Source organism: Triturus cristatus, chromosome 7 (assembly GCF_964204655.1).
Source record: "Triturus cristatus chromosome 7, aTriCri1.1, whole genome shotgun sequence".
Lineage (NCBI taxonomy): Eukaryota > Metazoa > Chordata > Amphibia > Caudata > Salamandridae > Triturus > Triturus cristatus.
In genome coordinates this window covers 1728403098-1728423797 of record NC_140590.1, presented here as the reverse complement: position 1 = coordinate 1728423797, position 20700 = coordinate 1728403098, and the positions used below count along the sequence as shown (strand labels likewise).

Sequence of the window (20700 nt, the reverse complement as noted above, 5' to 3'; positions counted from 1 at the left end):
AAAAACCAAATGTTTCAGGAACATTAAATTAGGCTGACATTTCACTCATACAAAACCAGAGTAATTCACAAATTATAGTTACTTGAGTCAAATATAACTTGCACCCCCACAATGCACTGCTTATGACCTCACATACTATATCACTCATGACATGGTTAGTGACGTCACTGATGAATCTCCAATGACAACTTGCTTGGTGAGCGTCCTTAGGGGCCAATCAGCCCACCTCCAGTACCTCCAGTAAGCTCAACATAGTGGGATTGCTGAGAGGTCATCAGGGGCCACGGCCCCTATTTCCACCACTCTGCAAATGTACCTTCTGGTGCACTACTATTCCGTGTTTGCAGAATTGTTTCAAAAGGGGTGTGGCCTCCATCCACCTCTCAGCAACCCCACTGTGTGGGGCTTACTGGAGGTAACATGTGGGCTAGTTGGCCCCTAAAGACCCTCAGGAGCGAAGGGGACATCCTCCAACCAAAAGCGTACCAAAAGGTGCGTTTGCAGAGTAGTGGAGAAAGGGGGTGGGGCCTGCGGGCAGTTGGCGGCTTCATTTTTTGATATTATAGGAAGGGGTGCAGTGTGGCCCCCTTCCCGTGACTCTTTTGGGCCCTGGGGACCCTATCACCCGGGGCCACAACAATTTTTCTTTTAATTAAAGGAAAATGGGAGGGGGTTGCAGTACCCCCTCCTGAGGCCGATGTATGCCCGGGGACCCCATCTCCTGGTGCCTGGCCATTTCATATATTTGTTGTTGTTTTAAAGGGATGGGGCCAAGTAGCCCACCTCCTGGGCCATTTTCGACCCCCGGGACCCTATCCCCCGGGCCAGGCCATTTCTTTTACTTGAAAAAAAATCTTTCAAAGGAGTGGAACTGCATGGCCCCCCTCCCCAGGCCAATTTCAGACACGGGGACCCATCTCCGGGGCATAACCATTTTCTTTGGGACTGTGGAGGGAGCCTGAAGGCCCCTGTGGTGCCAGCTGGCTCCCGCTCCTGCAGGAGCCGGCATTGCTTTTTACTCCCAGGGAGCTGCTAAAATGCAGCTCCCTGGGGATAAAAAGCAAAGTGTTCCACTTTGAACAAGTGAGAAGAAAATGCTCTCACTTCTTCAAAGTGGAGAACTTGTTTGCTATGGGATGGTGGGAGCAGTGCTTTTCTTTTGACTTGGTTAAACTGAGTCACAAGATGGTTGCCAACACTTCCTGGTTTGAAGTGTTGGCAGCCAATCAGATCTAAGGCACGGGATCGTGAGGGTTCGCGGATCCACCACGGCCACAGTTGTATATCTGAGAAATCTTAAAATTTCTCAGGAACTATGGAATGGATTTACACCATTTAACAAACAGAGGTGGATATGTACAAATGAAGTGTTGGAGTGAGGTGTTAGCCGTCAAGGCTTTACGCCTCACTCCACCACCTCAGAAACACTAGGCTGCACCATATTGATAACAATATGATACAGCCTTGTATTTCCCCTGTACTGGTGCTATACTTAGCACTTTAGTGCCAATGTAGGCATCCTTGCACCATAGTGCAGGGGAAAGATGGTTTATGTACAGGAAGGGGAACCGTCCTGTACATAAACAATCTTTAAATGGCATTTTGTCACTTCTATGTGTGCTTCTTAATGCAGTACACATGGAAGTCACAAAATATATTTTTTTACTTTTAAAGATTGTTTATTTACAGGAAGGGGGACCTTCCTGCAAAAAAATAATCCAATGGATCTCACCTATGCAAGAGTCATTGGTTTTGCCAATGTGTTTTAACCATGTTGTACACCAGCGTGGCTGCTGTTCAGCATGGCTAAAAGTTAGTGATGTAGAGGAGAGCAGAGTGAAGTGTCAGAGTCGAATGGTGAAGAGTGGAGAAGAGTTTTGTGACATAGAGTGTCCTGAATTGGAGCGGCGGAGTGGAGTCACATAGAGTCTCGTTCACTGGAGGATTGTAGCGTAGACTGAGCTGGTGTGGAATGCATTGGCATAGAGTGTTGCAGAGTACAGCGGCATAGAGTGCAGTGGCATAGAGTACAGAGGCAGGCTCCAGCCTGGCTTCTCTGGGGCTGCGGGACTTCCTTAGTCGCCGGGGATCCGGGCACAGGGACCTCCTATGACCTCGCGGTCTTTCTCGGAGCCGGGACTTCCTGGGCTGGGCCAAGCCCCGCCCACATCTCCCCCGCAGCCACCTGACTTCCGGCTCTACCCGGCCGCGGCGGTGACTCTAAACTTCGGCAGTCAGAGGGGTAGGCTCCCTCGTCATAAGCAATATACGGCGGGGTGAGCACCCGCCGTAGGAAAATAATTAAATAAGCGGGGTAGGCACCCGCAAGCGCACCAAAATGCGGGGTGGGCTCCTGCTCAAAAGCACATAAACGCGGGGTAGGCACCCGCCACCGAGCGCCACAATGCAGGGTGGGCACCCACTTTAGAACACGGCAGACAAGCGGGGAATCCCACGCCGGGGTTCCCTCACTAAATATTGCAGCTCAGCGCTGCTGGGGCCACAAATAGAGCGCTCCTAGCGCTATAAGTGAAATAAAAGCGCTTCCAGGCGCTTGGAGCAAGTCCAGCCATAAAGTAGGCAGGGCGCAAGGCTGGGCCCAGAGCCAGCTCACTGGGCCTCCAGGCAGGGAGGTAGTCCAAGTGGCGGTCCTCTGGCCCAGCAACAGCAGCAGCCCCCTCAGGCAGGATCCTGGCAGAGAACAGTTTCTGTGGGGACACAGCCCCATTTTTATACAGTAAAAACCCTTTGTCTCAGGGTGCAGGGAAGGGGCGAACCAGTTACAACTGGTTCCTGAGCACTTTGTTTTGCTCAGCCCCTCTCCCTATTCAGAGTGCAGGCCAGGGTCATCAGTCGCACCACAGGGGGCGGAGCCAGCATTGTGTGGGGAAAACCCAGCCCTATTCAGGACCCAGGTGGACTCCTCCCACCCATCTAGGTGCTGATCTCCCTATTCACCACTGGGTGACTCCTCCTGACCCTGGGGATTCCCTAGCCAGTCACATGACCTCACTCAGCCAGGCAGTCACTGCACATTTTACACTAATATGCCAACTCCTAGAAGTGGCACTTCCGCACATGACATAATCACGCATCATACATCATTGCGAAGCATTCAATCACACGAGTCCGCACATACCAAACTCGAGCCTGCACACCCCACGCATCAGGAACTACCAGGGACACATACATTCCCCATGCATTCCTATGGGAGGGCAGGCCTATCTCACCAAATGCACTCAGAGTGCACACGCACTTTACTCTGGGACACAGGGAAAGTGCGCAGAAACCAAAAATCATTACCACCAGGTCACCAGTAAAAGCAAAAAGTTCAGGGGTGAACCTGCCAGAAGGGCCAAGTCCAACAATTCCATGTTGTGATTGGCATCTTTAACTAATTTACTAAAAGTCAATGATTTACTTTGTGGTAATGGTAAAAATATGAACCTTTCTGAATCAACATTACTACTACATGTGTTCATACAGTTTTCACAGCAATGTTCCCATTTGTAAGAGACACCACATAAGTTTTCTACTTCTACTCCTTCATCTTCTAGTACACTCAAAATATATATTAGGAATTCCTGTGCATCTTGCTGGACATTTTCTTTAAACTGTGTAGAACCACAACATACATCTAAAAGATTTCTAACATCAGAAGCACTTTCTATTTCAGTTTTATCAGTACTCAGCTTCTCAAAAAGGAGACTCAGCAGAGAACACAATCTTTTTCCATGATTTACTATTATCTGTTCTAGCAACTTTTCAAGATAAAGCACTACATTTGCATAGCAGTTGACACCAGAGCTATTTTCAAAATGGCAACCAACAACCTCTTCAACACTGTTCTTGTTCTTTTTCTTTTTCCTTGCTATCACATCACTGTCCTTTTTTTTTTGTTCTGTTCATCCACATTACAGATATTTTCAAATCTCCTTTTCCGAGAAGCAACATGTTTTTCAATCACAGGATACTGACCTAAATGAGGAGCATAGGTTCTTCTTAATCTATTATACTCCTTTACACAGTTTGTATCAGCACTAACTTTTGAGTCATCAAAGTCTATCATAAATAAACCAGATAATGTTTTCACTCGTGACAAAGCAACATATGCCATACCTTCTTTGAACACAGTAGAACCAATGTTTACAAAAGCACTATCTACAGTCAATCCTTGAGACTTGTGAATAGTTACAGCATATGCTAGAGAAAACGGAAATTGCTTCCTACGCACATATAAGTCTTTCACAAGCATGAAACGAACTGAACAACGACAAATGTCTTTAACTTCTTCTATCTGATCAAATTTTATTTTTAAACATTCAATTCCTTCTTTTTTCTGATAATTAATAAAACCCACAACTCTTCCCATAGCTCCATTCACTAAACCTTTTTCTACATCCAAATTCCTCCTTAAAATCACTCGACAATTCATGCAAACATATAGATTTTTTTCTAATCCAGCTGTTTTGGAAATGTTCTTCTCTAGTGAATCCAATTTATTTTTCAGTTTGCCTGTTAATGTAAAAGTAATTCTTTCATGCTGAATTTTGTCCTCTGCTTCCATTTTCTTAATCTCTTCCTTTTCCAATTTCAAAAGTTCCTCATTGAATATTGAGCACTCACGTAGTGTTGGCATTAAGCAGATTACAGTATTTTTTTCTGCAATGTTCTGGTATATTTTCTCTGCAACTATTTCTTCATTTGGAAATAAATTATGTAGCAACCGACTCTGTAATGCTTTTTTGCCAACTTCTGTGAGTAGTCCAATTCTGATATCTTTCAGAATATTTGCATAATCTTCGTCGTTTGCTTGTCTCATATTGGTAGTGAGTTCTTTGTACTCAAAGAACGACCAAATATTCGCATTACCAATGCTTCCTAATGACTTCTTGGTGTCTTCATGTGTCACAGTATTAAACACTGGTTGTCCTTTAACTGGAGTGAGCTGTAAAAGATCTCCAAAAACTATGACGTGTTTACCTCCAAATAACACGTCATAGTCTCTCTTAAGAATTTGTTGCATTCTTAAATGCACAAAGGCAAGCATTAAATTTGAAACCATGCTCACCTCATCAATAATGAGAACTTGCATCTTCTTCAACACTATTGAAACTTCGAGGCATGCTTCTCCAGTTAGCTTGTGGTATTCTATTTTGTTCTCATGCTCCACTGGTAACATTAGCAAGCGATGTAAGGTAATTCCTTTTATGTTATAGGCTGCTAACCCAGTTGGAGCAGTTACCACACAAGACAAATTTGAAGCTGTTTTTTGCTGTAGGTAGCTTCTGATAACTTTTATTAAGAAACTTTCACCAGTTCCAGCTTGTCCACTAAGTGTTCCTGAACTTTGGCTGTCTTGAGAACTGTCTCTAGCTACTTCAGCTGCAATTTTTGCTTCCTGTTCATTTTCTTCATTTAACATTTGGACATAAGTTGTAAAAGTACTGCATTCTATGCTATCTTTGCTAGCATTAAAAGAATCTTCATAGCTTTGAAATTCTCCCAGTAGTTCGTCCTCTGAACGCCATGGTTTAAACAGCTGTAAAAGAGCCAAGTAGTAAAATTCCTTTTTGTCAGTAGTTTCGCAACTCAGCTTCCTGTGATTTATCAAACTTCCTTTTGTTTGCTTCACCAAACATCCTTCCTCACCAACTTTATATTTTCCATTGTTGATGTCTTCTGTGGCTTTCCGTGAAAAAATGTAGTTCTGCAGCACTTCATAGAGACACATCTTCTCAAGATGATGACTTCTCTTTGGGTAATATGTGTCCAACATGTATGATTTCAAAATATCTGTACTTTCTGGGTCCTTCTCGGCCAAATATTCAATTTCTCCAACAGATTTCAGTACCCGATTTCTGATTCCTGCAAGGCCTAAGCTTACCCAAATTATTCTTCTGGATTTCGAGTAAAGACTTGCAGATGATAACCTATCTGAGCATTCGTAGGATCCAATTTCTCGATGCGATAACATCTTAAAACTGAAACTGTACAGCTTCTTACTGACAGTCTTCTCGTGAGAAATCTCTTCCCACATTTCCTTCAATTCTGTTTTCTCAGATTTAGTGATGTAAGATGTGACATACCGAGCAACAGCAATAGAAGTGTCTGCCACATACTGAATATCCATGTTAGCATTCCACATGGATAAAATGACTGGGTTGAAGTCATTTATAAATTTTGACTCTCTTTTTCTTTTTAGGTTGTAGGTATTTTTGGGAGATTTTCTGGTTATAGTATGTCGCACAGCTGACATAAAACTGTTGACTCTTCCTTTTGCAAGAACAGGTCTAGGAAATCCAAATCGACACTTTGTGTAGAATTTATCTTTGGTCTTGTACTTCCGTCGACAGTATTTTCCACACCGATGACTTTGGAAACGTAAAACTTGTTCTTTTAACTTTTTCTCTTCTGTGCTTTTAGGTATAGAACATGTTGCATATTCTTCAATGAAAGATAACACTGCTTCATCAGTATCTGTTCCAAACTTTGGGGCATCCTTGATCCACAACAGCATATGAATATGAGGAGCACCTCTTGCCTGGTACTCTTTTCTCCAAAAGAAATCCACTACTTCTCCAAGAGGTGGATTTTTTTTATTGCAGATGAAGGACATCATAGCCTCAAATCTATGATTGAAATATCTGCAAACATTAACTGGATCCAATGAGCGCAGTTCTCCTGCTGTCTTGTATTCATTGTTTTTAATGTTTGAATTTGCCTCTCGTAGAAAATTCAGTAAATCATCCCAAGCGTACTCGGCACAGCTTAGGGTTAGAAACCATGTAGGAGTTCCTAAATTCCGTAACATGCATTTTAATTCACCATGGCGTTGGTACCAATATTCATGTGTCCCACGCCGACAAGCCATCAGATTGATCAGTTGTGTTTCCAAATGATCATCTCGGTGCTGCACTTTCTCCATAAAATCCTTAGCAGACACATTATGTAAATGTACTCCACTTTTTAAAATGTGATTTACTGCATAAGATAATGCAGACAGTCGCTTTCAAATAAAAGATGAAACAAATAAGGAATACTTTGATGAAATCTTGAATCTTCAGCATATAGTCTTGTAGTCCGATACTCAGAAGCTGGAATCTGTTCTGGGCGTTCATCGTATCGTCCACCTTTTCCTGTAGGAAACAGCTGAGGAAAACATCGAGCTTCCAAGCTCTTCTCCCATACACTCACGGGAGTTCCTTTTGCTTTCTACATCTGAAACAGATCAATAGTGTCTCCCATAACTTCTTTTGAATGAAGAGGATATATGCTAAAATGTTTATAAAATTCTTCTTCCTTTGACTTGTCCACTTTTTCAATTTGACCAGTTGGTGTTTCTGTGTCTTCTTGTAAATCTTCTTCTTCTTCATATATATAAATTGATTCATACCATTTTTTTTTTTTCAAATACAAATTTGCTCTTTGTACTTTTTGTACATCCACCAGCTCCTGCCAAATCTTCCTATTCTTTGTAGGTACACCATTAACCAGAATTACTAATGGTTCAGTTTCCAAAGTATCTGCATCAATAGTTTCCATATTTTTTTTCAAATCCAAGGGCAAATACACCACTCTTCCTTTTAAACCTCTCAGTAAATCAGAAGGAGGTAATTTACCAGTTTTGGGCTCCATACGTACTATGGTCTGGAACGGATGAACACATTGAATGAGTATAGACTCATATGTATTTAATTCAGAAAGTTCGACAGGAATAGCATCCAATTCTAAATTATTATGTACAGCTCTGGTCGGCATTCTATTTTCTTCTAACTTGTTATAACAGTATTTACAAATACGCTGATCTTCACCCAATTCAAAACAATTTTCAAGAAATATATATGTTGCAAAATCCTTCCACTTATAATTATCTTCATTTTCACTTTTTTTATACAGATGAACATTCCTTGTTTGAATTTTATAATGACTTCTGCGGCAACAAATACAAGTAATATTTGGTCTTTCATTAGAGGTGATAGTAAATTTTGTCATTTCATCCTCAAAATTTTTAGTAATAATGAGTTCTACATTCTGTTCCTCATTTTCCTCATTTACTGTGTCCTTTTCTGCACTTTCTTGTTCTGGACCAAAGTAACAAAACTGAATCTCATCAGTAACCTTCACTACATCTGATACAGATCCACGGAACAGAGCATTATTTAACTCATTTAACTTTACTGCTGGACTTTTAGCAAAATACAATGTTCTCACAAACTTTCTCATTTCACTATGATGAACAGCCAGCATCCTAAAATGATAAAAAACACTTTTACACACTTTTCTAGATAGACAAGCCAGAGAATGTCCCTGCAAACCAGTAGTTTCTATCACTCTGCATGGATCTAGTGTTTGAAGCACCTTCATCTTCTGTTTTACACTCTTTTTACTATATTCTCTTAGAAAGTCACGTAATTTATCAATAGATTCCTGACGCACAGTACAAATACTACTACAGTTCCAAGTGTACACTGGGGCTTTTGGACGTCTCCCCATAGCCTCAGCAGCCATTACTTCTTCCTCATTTCTTGGGACCATTTTCTCTTTTTCCATCACACAACCATCCTTAACTTCATATGCTCTACCATTGGTGTCAACTGCATGCAACAAACTATTACTTTGAAGATAACTCTCTTCATTACAAAATGGTTCAGTACTTGAACTGTGTTTCCATTCTCCCAAGAACACTTTACAAAAGTTACTTTTTTTCACTTCTCTTTTCCTTTTGCTTTGTGACTTCATTGCATTCAGTAATTTATCTAATCTACGCATCCTATTCAAAATTAGAATAAAAAGTTTTCTTTTTATTTCCAAAGCCTTACTTACAATATTTTCTATAAAAAAAAATTTCTTAATAAATTTTGTTTTTTTCTTATATTTGTTCACATCCTTTAGCAAATCATTTTTCGACAAATGTTTTTAAAATCTAATTTTCATGTTAAAGCAGTTTGACATACTTCTGATTGTACATTAGCTTTTTTTTCTTGCTGTTGACTGTGTTGTTGCTTTGTACATAAAACACTGTTTGTTTTACAGTTATTTTTGCCATTTTTTTGTTTTTTGAAAATATTTTTTAAGAAATCTCTGCTCTGCTTACCAGTAGACTTTTTCTTTTTGCCATCACCAGCTTCTCCTCCTATTTTTTTTTCCCAGTTTTGTCCAGATATACTTGTTGTTGCTTTTCTTTCCTCTTTCTTGTCCTTAAAGGCATTTTTTTTTCACTGTTGCTCAGCAATACCTGCAAGGAACTTAAAAAAAATCCTTTTTGTATTATAATTCATTAAAATATTTTTTTTTACTTTTCATTAATTTCAAATGTTTTTCCATTTGCCGCTCATTTGTGATTTACTAATTTGTGAACAGTGCTAACCACCACAGTTGAAAAAAAACAAGCTGCCCCTTTCCTGCAAGTGCATGTTTTACAGAACAACTGCAACACAAATTATATCTGTGGCCACAATTCCTGTGTGCACACAGCCTCATGGTGTGCTTCTAACCAGAAAACAGAATTTGATTTGCAAATTCAAAGCACATTTACTACTCTGGTAGATCAAGTGATAATTGCTGTTACAGCCTTACACATTTTCCTTGTAGATCACAGAGGTAGAAAAGAGCACATTTCCTAACAGCTACTTCATACCATAAGCATCTGCAACCTGGGTGAGTGTTTAGAGTAGAGCAAAGAAAATGAGGCCTTGGTGACGGTGAATGTGTTTGCATTACACACAGACCTGAGTAGTACGCATGGGAGTGTTGGAGAAGCTGCTGCGTGTGTCCCAAGAGTGTGTTTCTGCAGACTATGTATTGTCAGCTGCAAGAGACATGAGCAAGGAGATTTCCAGAACTGCATGAAGACTGCAGGGATGTATGTAAAAGTGCATGTGTGCTAAGGGATAATTTGTGTAAACACAACAGGCTGCCCCTTTCCTGGGACTGCAATTCTTACTGAACAACAACTTCACAAACTAAATCTCTGCCCACAATTCCTGTGCGCACACAGACTCATGCCATCATTTTAAGCACATAACACAAGCTGCCCCTTTCCTGGGACTGCATTTCTTACTGAACAACATCTTCACAAATTAAATCTCTGCCCACAATTCCTGTGCGCACACAGACTCATGCCATCATTTTAGGCACATAACACAGGCTGCCCCTTTCCTGGGACTGCAATTCTTACTGAACAACAACTTCATAAATTAAATCTCTGCCCACAATTCCTGTGTGGATACAGAGTCATATCATCATTTTAAGCACATAACACAGGCTGCCCCTTTCCTAGGACTGCATTTCTTACTGAACAACATCTTCACAAATTAAATCTCTGCCCACAATTCCTGTGCGCACACAGACTCATGCTATGTTTTTTGGAACAAAACAGTGTCCCTGAATAGTACCAAATTACTGTTACAGCCTGACACATTTCCCTTATCATTTACAGAAGCAGAAAACAGCACCTGTCCTAACAGCTCCTTATGACCATGACCATGTGTTACAGGGTGAGTGATTAGACTAGATCAATTTAAATGAGGCCTTGGTGACGTTGAATGTGTTTGCATTACACAGTGCTATCCGAAACAGCACACAGAGCTGAGTATCTACACATGAGAGTGTTGCAGAAGCTGCTGCGTGTGTGCCAAGAGTGTGTTTCTGAAGACTGTGTATTGTCTGGTCCAAGACAGATGAGCAAAGAGACCTCCAGAACTGCATGAAGACTGCAGGGATGTATGTAACAGTGCATGTGTGCTAAGGGATAATTTGTGTAAACACAACAGGCTGCCCCTTTCCTGGGACTGCAATTCTTACTGAACAACATCTTCACAAATTAAATCTCTGCCCACAATTCCTGTGCGCACACAGACTCATGCCATCATTTTAGGCACATAACACAGGCTGCCCCTTTCCTGGGACTGCATTTCTTACTGAACGACAACTTCATAAATTAAATCTCTGCCCACAATTACTGTGTGCACACAGAGTCATGCCATCATTTTAGGCACATAACACAGGCTACTGCATTTCTTACTGAACAACATCTTCACAAATTAAATCTCTGCCCACAATTCCTGTGCGCACACAGACTCATGCTATGTTTTTTGGAACAAAACAGTGTCCCTGAATAGTACCAAATTACTGTTACAGCCTGACACATTTCCCTTCTCATTTACAGAAGCAGAAAACAGCACATGTCCTAACAGCTCCTTAAGACCATGACCATGTGTTACAGGGTGAGTGATTAGACTAGATCAATTTAAATGAGGCCTTGGTGACGTTGAATGTTTTTGCATTACACATTGCTATCTGAAACAGCACACAGAGCTGAGTACTACACATGAGAGTGTTGGAGAAGCTGCTGCGTGTGTGCCAAGAGTGTGTTTCTGAAGATTGTGTATTGTCTGGTGCAAGACAGATCAGCAAAGAGACTTCCAGAACTGCATGAAGACTGCAGAGATATATGTAACAGTGCATGTGTGCTAAGGGTTATTTTCAGTTTTGAACATATTGCATCTACATGTGCCTTTGCTATTTTGAAAGGGAAATCTACCCTGTTGGTTTCACATTTTTTAGCTTTTACCTCCAATTTGCGATTAAGTGATCTCTGCTGAGTGCTAACCACCACATTTGAAGAAAACAAGCTGTCCCTTTCCTGCAAGTGCATGTTTTACAAAACAACTGCAACACAAAATACATCTCTGGCCGCAATTCCTATATGCACACAGACTCATGCTGTGTTGGTAGGCACAAAGCACAGGCTGCCCCTTTCCTGGGTCTGCAATCCTTACAGAACATCAACTTCACAAATTAAATCTCAGACAACAATTCCTATATGCACACAGACTCATGCTGTGTTGGTAGGCACAAAACACAGGCTGACCCTTTCCTGGGTCACCAATTCTTACAGAACTAATGCTTTTTTCAAATGTGCTGCCATTTTCCTCTCTTTTCCTTCAAAGTGATTTCTGCTAAATCCTAACCATCACAATTAAAAACAAGCTGTCCTTTTCTTTCAACTGCAAGTCTTACTTTTCAACAGCAACGCAAATTAAATCTCTGTCAATAATTCTTCTCTGCACACAGACTCATGGTTTGATGGTAGGCACAAAACAGTATTCCTCATTGTTACCAGTACACATTAACTTATGGTGAAAACATAGTCCTTAATATCTTACAAGTTCAAGACAGTTAAATATCTCCCAAACCTCAAAATGTAAAACATAACTTTTGAAGAAGATTCACAATTCTAATATTTATCTCAAAAATCACCACATACTTCCCCTCTCAAACTCATAACTCACCTTTAAAATTAGTTAGTTGTGAAAGAAATGTGCCACTCAAACAGCAGACTATCAGAGTCAGAATATCAGAGCTCTACACCTCTCTCCTCTCTGCAGAACAAGAAATGGCAATGTTTCCCTCTCTTTTTTCACACATATACATGTTAATTTCCAATCTCAGTGCTTCCCACTTTTTTTCAAATGAAATCACACATTTCTATTGGTTGAAAACTTCAACCCCTTTCCAAATGTACCCTTCCCCCAACTTGACTTCTGCCTGCTACCATAGCAACAGGTCATGGAACACAGGTGTGAGCAGAGAGGTCAGAAGTTCAGCAGACAATGTTTCATATCCAAAGAGCAAGAGTGCTTGACTTTTCAAACCTAACAGCAAATCCAAACTAATGTTCTTTGCTCACACATTTTTCTGAACCAATACAAAACATGCTTTTTAAAATTTAAACATACAGCCTAGTTTTTAGTGTAGAATGGTTTGAAACAGCCAATGAGTTCTTTTTATAAAAAAAAAGTATGTGTGCCCCCATTTTTCAACTGTCTTTCATTTCTTATTGCCTTTCTACTGAAAGACACCTCCTGAGTGCATCCAGATCTCCATGGAAGATGTTCACAGTGTGGATTGTAGGTCACAGCTATGTCTTCTGGAGTGAAACATTTGCAGAAAAAAGAGGCATGGTGAGAGACCTTGCTTTGCCAAATGTAGACATTAAATGGATTGGTCAGAGAGGGTTAAAGTGGCACCAATTAATGCCTTTGGTTAAAACCTTTCTACATCTCCCACAGCCTAACCTTATTATTGTGCACTGTGGTGGTAATGACCTAGGCACTTTAACTGGGGTAGGTCTGGAAATGCTTATTAAGGACACCTTTGTGCAATTGATGTCGCTTTTTCCACAAACTGCCTTTGTATATTCTAACATATGCCAAAGGCAAAAGTGGAACTGGTCCAACCAATTTTGTCCGCAGATTGACAAAGCAAGGAAGCACGTCAACAAATCTATTTCTGCTTTCCTCAGAGACTATGGTATGGGTTCTATATACCACAACAACTTGCGTTACAACATGCAAGACATTTATAGAGGAGATGGTGTACACTTCACTGATGAAGGCAACAGAGTCTTCCTCTTGAACTTTAGACTCTGCATCGGTACTTACTTGTAGGTACCAAAAAACACACAATAAACACAAGGGCTCTTTTTAGAGCCACCTTATATCTAAACACTTAAATGCGATTTTTTATTATTTTTTTTATTAAAGTTTTTTTTCGGGTGCGCGCTGGGTGCGCGCACTCGGCGATATTTTTATTCAAAATATAAATTTTTTTTTTTGCCCTACAAGGTCCTACTGTGACCCCCTTACAATGCCTAGTGGGTCAATATCTCCCCACTCTGCCCCCTTTTCAAGTTCTCCCCCTTTGTTTATCACCCCCTCTTTATGCGAGAGACAAAATGGCGGCCGCCGCTTCCTGATTTCCACCGATTCGAATGTTTACTGACATCTAACAACCAATCAGAAGTGCGCTCGCGCATGGCAAGGTGCGCGCACAGGACTTGCTCAGTGCGCGCACGGTACGCGCGTACAGATATATATATTGATTTAAATGCTAATTTCTCAGGAAATACTGAACAGATTTACACCAAACCTGCAAAAGGCACTTCATGGACCTTATGGCTACCTCTCTGCCAAATTTCACATAATTCTGTTCAGCCGTTCGGGCTGTAGCTGCGACTAAAGTCCCTAAGGAAAAATGCATGGGGAAAACGCGTTTTGGGACCCCCCTTTTTTCTCGGCCCCCGCTTGACGAATCCCCCCGAAACTTTCAGGGTAGGAGCTGAGAGGAGCGCCCCATTAGTTTTGAAAATTTCGCGAGGATTCGTCAACCAGCGCCAAAGTTATTCAAAATAGAATTTTCAGATTTCCTATGGAAACACGGTCCTAACTATAACTACCTACTGGCGACCGCCAGTAGGTAATATATATATATATATATATATATATATATATATATATATATATATATATATATATATATATTTTTTTTTTTTTTTACATGTTATAAATGCAGGTATTTATACCAGTATAACACATTTTGAGATTGAACTCGATACATAAAAAATTGTTTGTTTAATTCATTGTGAGCATTGGCTCAGAACACAAAACGGATAGTGTTTTATCTATGTCTATGGTCACATGATCAAACACGAGTAAACTATGGTGATACACCTTTAAGCATTTAAAAAGAATCATATTTACTGTGACCGCTGTGTGATCAAGGGCTTCCGAGCTCGAAACGCATCACTGCTATAACTGGGCTGAATAAATTCCATCTCGCCGATTCTCTGTGGCCCGTCTCCTTCTTCGCCGGCTTTTGTTAGCTGGACGTTGCTGTGGAGTGACACTTTGCCGAAAAAAAAAAAAATAATATATATATATATATATATATATATATATATATATATATTTTTATAGGTAGGCTGCAATTTCACTCATACAAAACCATAGAAATTCACGTGTTATAGTTAGCTGAGCTAACTATAAGTCGCACCCCAGCAATGCACTGCTGATGTCACATATTACATCTCTCATGACATGTTCAGTGACATCACTGATGACATCACTGATGACATCTCAAATGACATCACTGGTGACATCTTCCACATAATCTCTGATGTACCCACTCATACCCTAATATAACCTTTCATACAGTCACTTTAAAATGCAGACAACCATTCTCGAAAAAAACCAGACACACCAATACCAGTTAGAACATACCCACTCATATGTGTGGTAAAAATCTGTGTGATAAAAAAGGATGGTAAAGGCACTGCGTGCTAATTAATGCAATGTAAAGGCTGTTCCTAGGGTGGCTGCCCCTTTGCTTTGAAGTCTTTTCAACTCTTACCCACCTTTATAAAAACAGAAAATGCAAGGTAGCTGCATCTTTGTGAGGAGCGGAACAGTTCAGCAAAATCCCGGCCTGGGCTTTGGCCCAAGGTGCATATTATCTGATACTCTGATATGAATGTAGCCAAATGCAAGGCATGCTTTTATGCTGATTAGTGCACTTTTTGCAGATTGGGGGGAAAACTGTCAATATACTTGTTAGCTTTCAAAGTACTTCATAAACTCATTCATTGTTTGACTTTTTGTGTTTTAGAACAACGTAATGAATGATGTGGAGAACCCAGTATCGAATCTGAACAAGACACTGGTAAAAATCCTTTACAATTAATTTGTGTTAGGGATTTTTCAGCATAGTTCATTTTTATTTCTGAAGTGTTTGATTTACAAAATGTTTGAAACGTCGATCTAAAATAAATAAAGCAAATTGTTAATTTTAAACAGACAAAGAAGTCAATTTTCAATATACTGCACATATTCCTATATACCCTTCTGTGGGGATGCTGTGTGTTACCAATCAATATGGTGGAAGGCATTGCCTTAACCCTATGGCGACTGATTGCACCACATTGTTAGGAATGTTATCTGTATTAGCCCAATGGTAGAGGCTCAGTATACGGGTTTAAGTTAGGCTTAACAGCTAGATGCTAGAAAAATGAACATATCTATCAATCACTCAGGATTTGTAGAGTGTGGCTGCTTCACCCATGAGGGTCTTGACGCGCTGTCAGATAGTGCTGCCTGTTCTCCTATTGATTGAGCATCCATGTCATGAGTTCCTAATTGAATTGCTAGAGCGATGGTGAGGCTCTGATATGCACGGGAAGGTAGTTCCAGGTCTTAGCACCTAGATGGGTGAAGGAGCGGCCTCTGCTGTATGTCTGGCAGATGCGACAGAGCGCAACCAGGGCAAGGAATCTGGATCTGAGTTTCCTAATGGGCTGGTACATGGTTTTGCGCTGGTTAAGGTACACCAGTCCTTATTAGTGTGATGCCTTGCATGAGTGGGTGAGTAGTTTGTACTGGTATCTCTTCTCTTGTACGTCCTCTATGATACATTTAATCAATCTTGCAAATGAATGACAGAAGAAAAGGTAGAATTCTTTTAAAGTCAGCTACTTGATTTCATTCTTTCTAAGTGGAGATGCCTGAGTGTATGAGCTATAATTGACTTAACCTTGACTTACCTACAAAGCAGTGATTTTGAAGGTGGTTGGCAATAAATACCTTTGATCCTCATCATGTGTATCAGCGGTTATCAACAATTGTCAGTTTTTGCTTTCTTTAATTTCGTATTTTCATCTAATGATTGGATATTTTTGCTCTTCAAATCTTTGGGCCATTTATTGAATTAGTTCTGTTTTTCCTATGAGAAAATTTCAGCCCTTTACTCCTGTCTGTCACTTGATTTAAGGTGACAGATAGATTAAAGGTAGTATGTTAGGAAAAATAAAGAGTTCAGGTTTGGGAAAGGATAGGGTGCCGTGGAGAGGGTATACTATTTGTTGTTTAAACATGGGAAATCTCAGAAAAATGTTTTTGACTAAAATTAAATGTCTCTGACTTCAAGGAAAACATTAAGGAGATTAAGGAACACATTTGAATATTGTTTACCCCACAAGTAATCTTCTAATGTTAATGTTGACTTAAATAATTTTGAGAAAATGACATGGAATTTCATCAAGATTTAATCTTCATGGATGAACAGCATTGTGGCTCTGAAGCTGGTTTGTAAGAGCCTTTTTACATTTGAAAAAATAGCTTGAAGGAAGAACAAATAATAAGCTAGAAGTAGGTGCTGCAGTTAAATATTGCTCCCAGGGTGTGTTTAGTTTCCTTAGAGAATTTGTATTGACAGTAAAACACATGCAGAAGGCAGCCTGTGCCACATTTCTAAATGCAGTATTGCACTGCACTCAGATGTTGCAACAATATCTTATTACCAGCTTTAATTGTTATGCCCAAACACAAAAATGGTGGTTTTCTTAGTTCTTAACTCTGACTGGACATGCTTCGACATCATTTTTTAGCCCAAATACAGTGATAATTGGCAGAATGCTTGCAAAAAGAAAAGTTTAAGCCACTGGTAGTTGAGTCCGCTTTCCAGTCCATGGTTTTTCACCTACTGTGCCACTCCAGACAGAGATAAGACAACTCGAAACAAAAATAATTCTAGAGTTCGATAGCAAGTGGCCTAATGGATTGAACAATACTGAGGACATGCACAATTTCATGTAATGCCTTCAGTCCCCCATGTCTCTATGTACTGGCATCCCTATCTATTGGAATTTTTATCTACTACATCAAATGAATCGAAAATATGACACTTGTGTTTCCTCTTGACCTTGCTGATGCAATACAACAAATGTAATTCTAGTTGTATTGCGATCTTAATATATTGGTTCCCTAATATTAAGTACAAAATTAAAATGAAATTGACCTTTTTGACCAAAACAATTTACATAACTTCAATGCTTGCCTTATAAAAAAACAACACACATAATTTTTCCTCTCTTTTTCACCACTATTTTTTACCGATATGAAAATATGTTGGAATATTGTATATATGATTTTAACAATATTTTCCAGAAATGGTTGTTTCATTGTTATCACTATGTATATTCATTTATTTATTCATTCGGTATGCACTTTAATGAATATATGCATTAATTTGCACAGTTTTTGCACAGTGTATTGATAGCTGCTTTGTTATTTGCACTTTATTGACTATCTAGCATTCAATGAATTTTACTGAAATATGCAATTTAGATGTATGCATTTTAATTGGTTATAGGTGTGCAATGACTGGGCTAGATACTTTATGCTGATACTAGCTAATAACAACAAGCTGGTGCAATATGGATCAAATAGAATTTGTAGAAAGATAATAGAATTTTATGTAAAAGAAATAATATAGCATAAAATATTTGTTCTATTATTGATTCATGTATGTATACAGACATAGTCAAAAATCTCTATTTGAATCTATAAGTATAAGTCCCGTCACTGTAATCAGTTTGCACACGTTTTTAGAGATATATATATATATATATATATATATTTTTTTTTTTACATGTTATAAATGCAGGTATTTATACCAGTATAACATATTTTGAGATTGAACTCGATACATAAACAATTGTTTGTTTAATTCATTGTGAGCATTAGCTCAGAACACAAAACGGATAGTGTTTTCTCTATGCCTATGGTCACATGATCAAACACGAGTAAACCATGGTGATACACCTTTAAGCATTTAAAAAGAATCATATTCACTGTGACCGCTGTGTGATCAAGGGCTTCCGAGCTCGAAACGTGTCACTGCCGTAACTGGGCTGAATAAATTCCATCTCGCCGATTGTCTGTGGTCCGTCTCCTTCTTCGCCGGCTTTTGTTAGCTGGAAGTTGCTTCCGAGTGACACTTTGCAGAATATATATATATATATATATATATATATATATATATATATATATATATATATATATATATATATCCACTCCAATGCTCACCTTTAGGATTTCAAGCAAGCGGGACACAGCTCCGGGCACAAACAAAGACTTTAATTGAGCGCATTCACAGAAATCACAGCACAGTCCTTGCATGGCATGAGCATTCAGGCAGACGCGTTTCTGGCCTCATTGGCCGTCATCAGTGCCGATCACAAAAGAATGTCTTGGGTGTGACTCGGAGACCGCTTCCTATTTAGTGGTCTCTCGACTCCTCCTCCTTGATGCAGGTGTGTTGCTTCTGCTTGTGAGAGTTGGGTGAACTGCATGGTGGTTACTGTAGTCCATCGTGGTGCCTCATTCAGTAATGAGAAACTCCAAACATCAGGTGATGCCCCAGTATGCTGGCGTACGACTGTTCCACCTCCAAACTCCCAAGTGTGTTGTTCTAACTCCAAACTAAATGCTTTGTTTGTGTCCTTGTCAGGCAGCTTGTGCTGCCTCCTCTCTCCCCTCGCTGCAAATGAACACCATATGGTGATGACTTCGCTCGGGGGGGCGCCGCGTTTGTACTTCTCGTACCACACCAAACAGTTGCTGATAAACGCGGAGCTCCAGACCGAGAGGGCGTGTCCCCGTCGGTTTCAGCATACTCGACTATAAATCCACTCCAATGCTCACCTTTAGGATTTCAAGCAAGCGGGACACAGCTCCGGGCACAAACAAAAACTTTAATTGAGCGCATTCACAGAAATCACAGCACAGTCCTTGCATGGCATGAGCATTCAGGCAGACGCGTTTCTGGCCTCATTGGCCGTCATCAGTGCCGATCACAAAAGAATGTCTTGGGTGTGACTCGGAGACCGCTTCCTATTTAGTGGTCTCTCGACTCCTCCTCCTTGATGCAGGTGTGTTGCTTCTGCTTGTGAGAGTTGGGTGAACTGCATGGTGGTTACTGTAGTCCATCGTGGTGCCTCATTCAGTAATGAGAAACTCCAAACATCAGGTGATGCCCCAGTATGCTGGCGTACGACTGTTCCACCTCCAAACTCCCAAGTGTGTTGTTCTAACTCCAAACTAAATGCTTTGTTTGTGTCCTTGTCAGGCAGCTTGTGCTGCCTCCTCTCTCCCCTCGCTGCAAATGAACACCATATGGTGATGACTTCGCTCGGGGGGGCGCCGCGTTTGTACTTCTCGTACCACACCAAACAGTTGCTGATAAACGCGGAGCTCCAGACCGAGAGGGCGTGTCCCCGTCGGTTTCAGCATACTCGACTATAAATCCACTCCAATGCTCACCTTTAGGATTTCAAGCAAGCGGGACACAGCTCCGGGCACAAACAAAGACTTTAATTGAGCGCATTCACAGAAATCACAGCACAGTCCTTGCATGGCATGAGCATTCAGGCAGACGCGTTTCTGGCCTCATTGGCCGTCATCAGTGCCGATCACAAAAGAATGTCTTGGGTGTGACTCGGAGACCGCTTCCTATTTAGTGGTCTCTCGACTCCTCCTCCTTGATGCAGGTGTGTTGCTTCTGCTTGTGAGAGTTGGGTGAACTGCATGGTGGTTACTGTAGTCCATCGTGGTGCCTCATTCAGTAATGAGAAACTCCAAACATCAGGTGATGCCCCAGTATGCTGGCGTACGACAGTTCCACCTCCAAACTCCCAAGTGTGTTGTTCTAACTCCAAACTAAATGCTTTGTTTGTGTCCTATATATATATATATATTACCTACTGGCGGTCGCCAGTAGGTAGTTATAGTTAGGACCCCTTTTCCATAGGAAATCCGCAACATTCTATTTTGAATAACTTTGGCGCCGGTCGATGAATCCTCGCGAATTTCTCAAAATAGGTGGGGCGCTACGCTCCGCTCCTACCCTGAAAGTCTCGGGGGGATTCGTCAAGCGGGGGCTGAGATAAAAGGGGGGTCCCAAAACGCGTTTTTCCCATGCATTTTTCCATAGGACCTTTAGACAGAGCTACAGCCCGAACGGCTGAACAGAATTACTAGAAATTTGGCAGAGAGGTAGTCCCTAGGTCAAGGAAGTGCCTTT

At 40.6% G+C, this 20700-nt stretch overlaps 1 protein-coding gene across 3 annotated transcripts in view; it reads left to right on the top strand.

Annotated features, from left to right (window-relative positions):
• The window catches only part of LOC146812909 (uncharacterized), a 1154794-nt gene that overhangs the window by 926250 nt on the left and 207844 nt on the right, over window positions 1-20700 (top strand). For 2 of the 3 annotated variants that reach the window (XR_014966936.1, XM_085619974.1), the window contains exon 6: window positions 15451-15504. The exons of the other annotated variant lie outside the window; for it this stretch is intronic. Coding sequence is in view for 1 of the 2 variants with exons in the window: in XM_085619974.1 (XP_085476100.1) it covers window positions 15451-15504 (54 nt within the window). In the remaining variant the exon portion in view is untranslated. The remainder of the gene's footprint in view (window positions 1-15450; window positions 15505-20700) is intronic. 3 annotated transcript variants of the gene reach the window in all.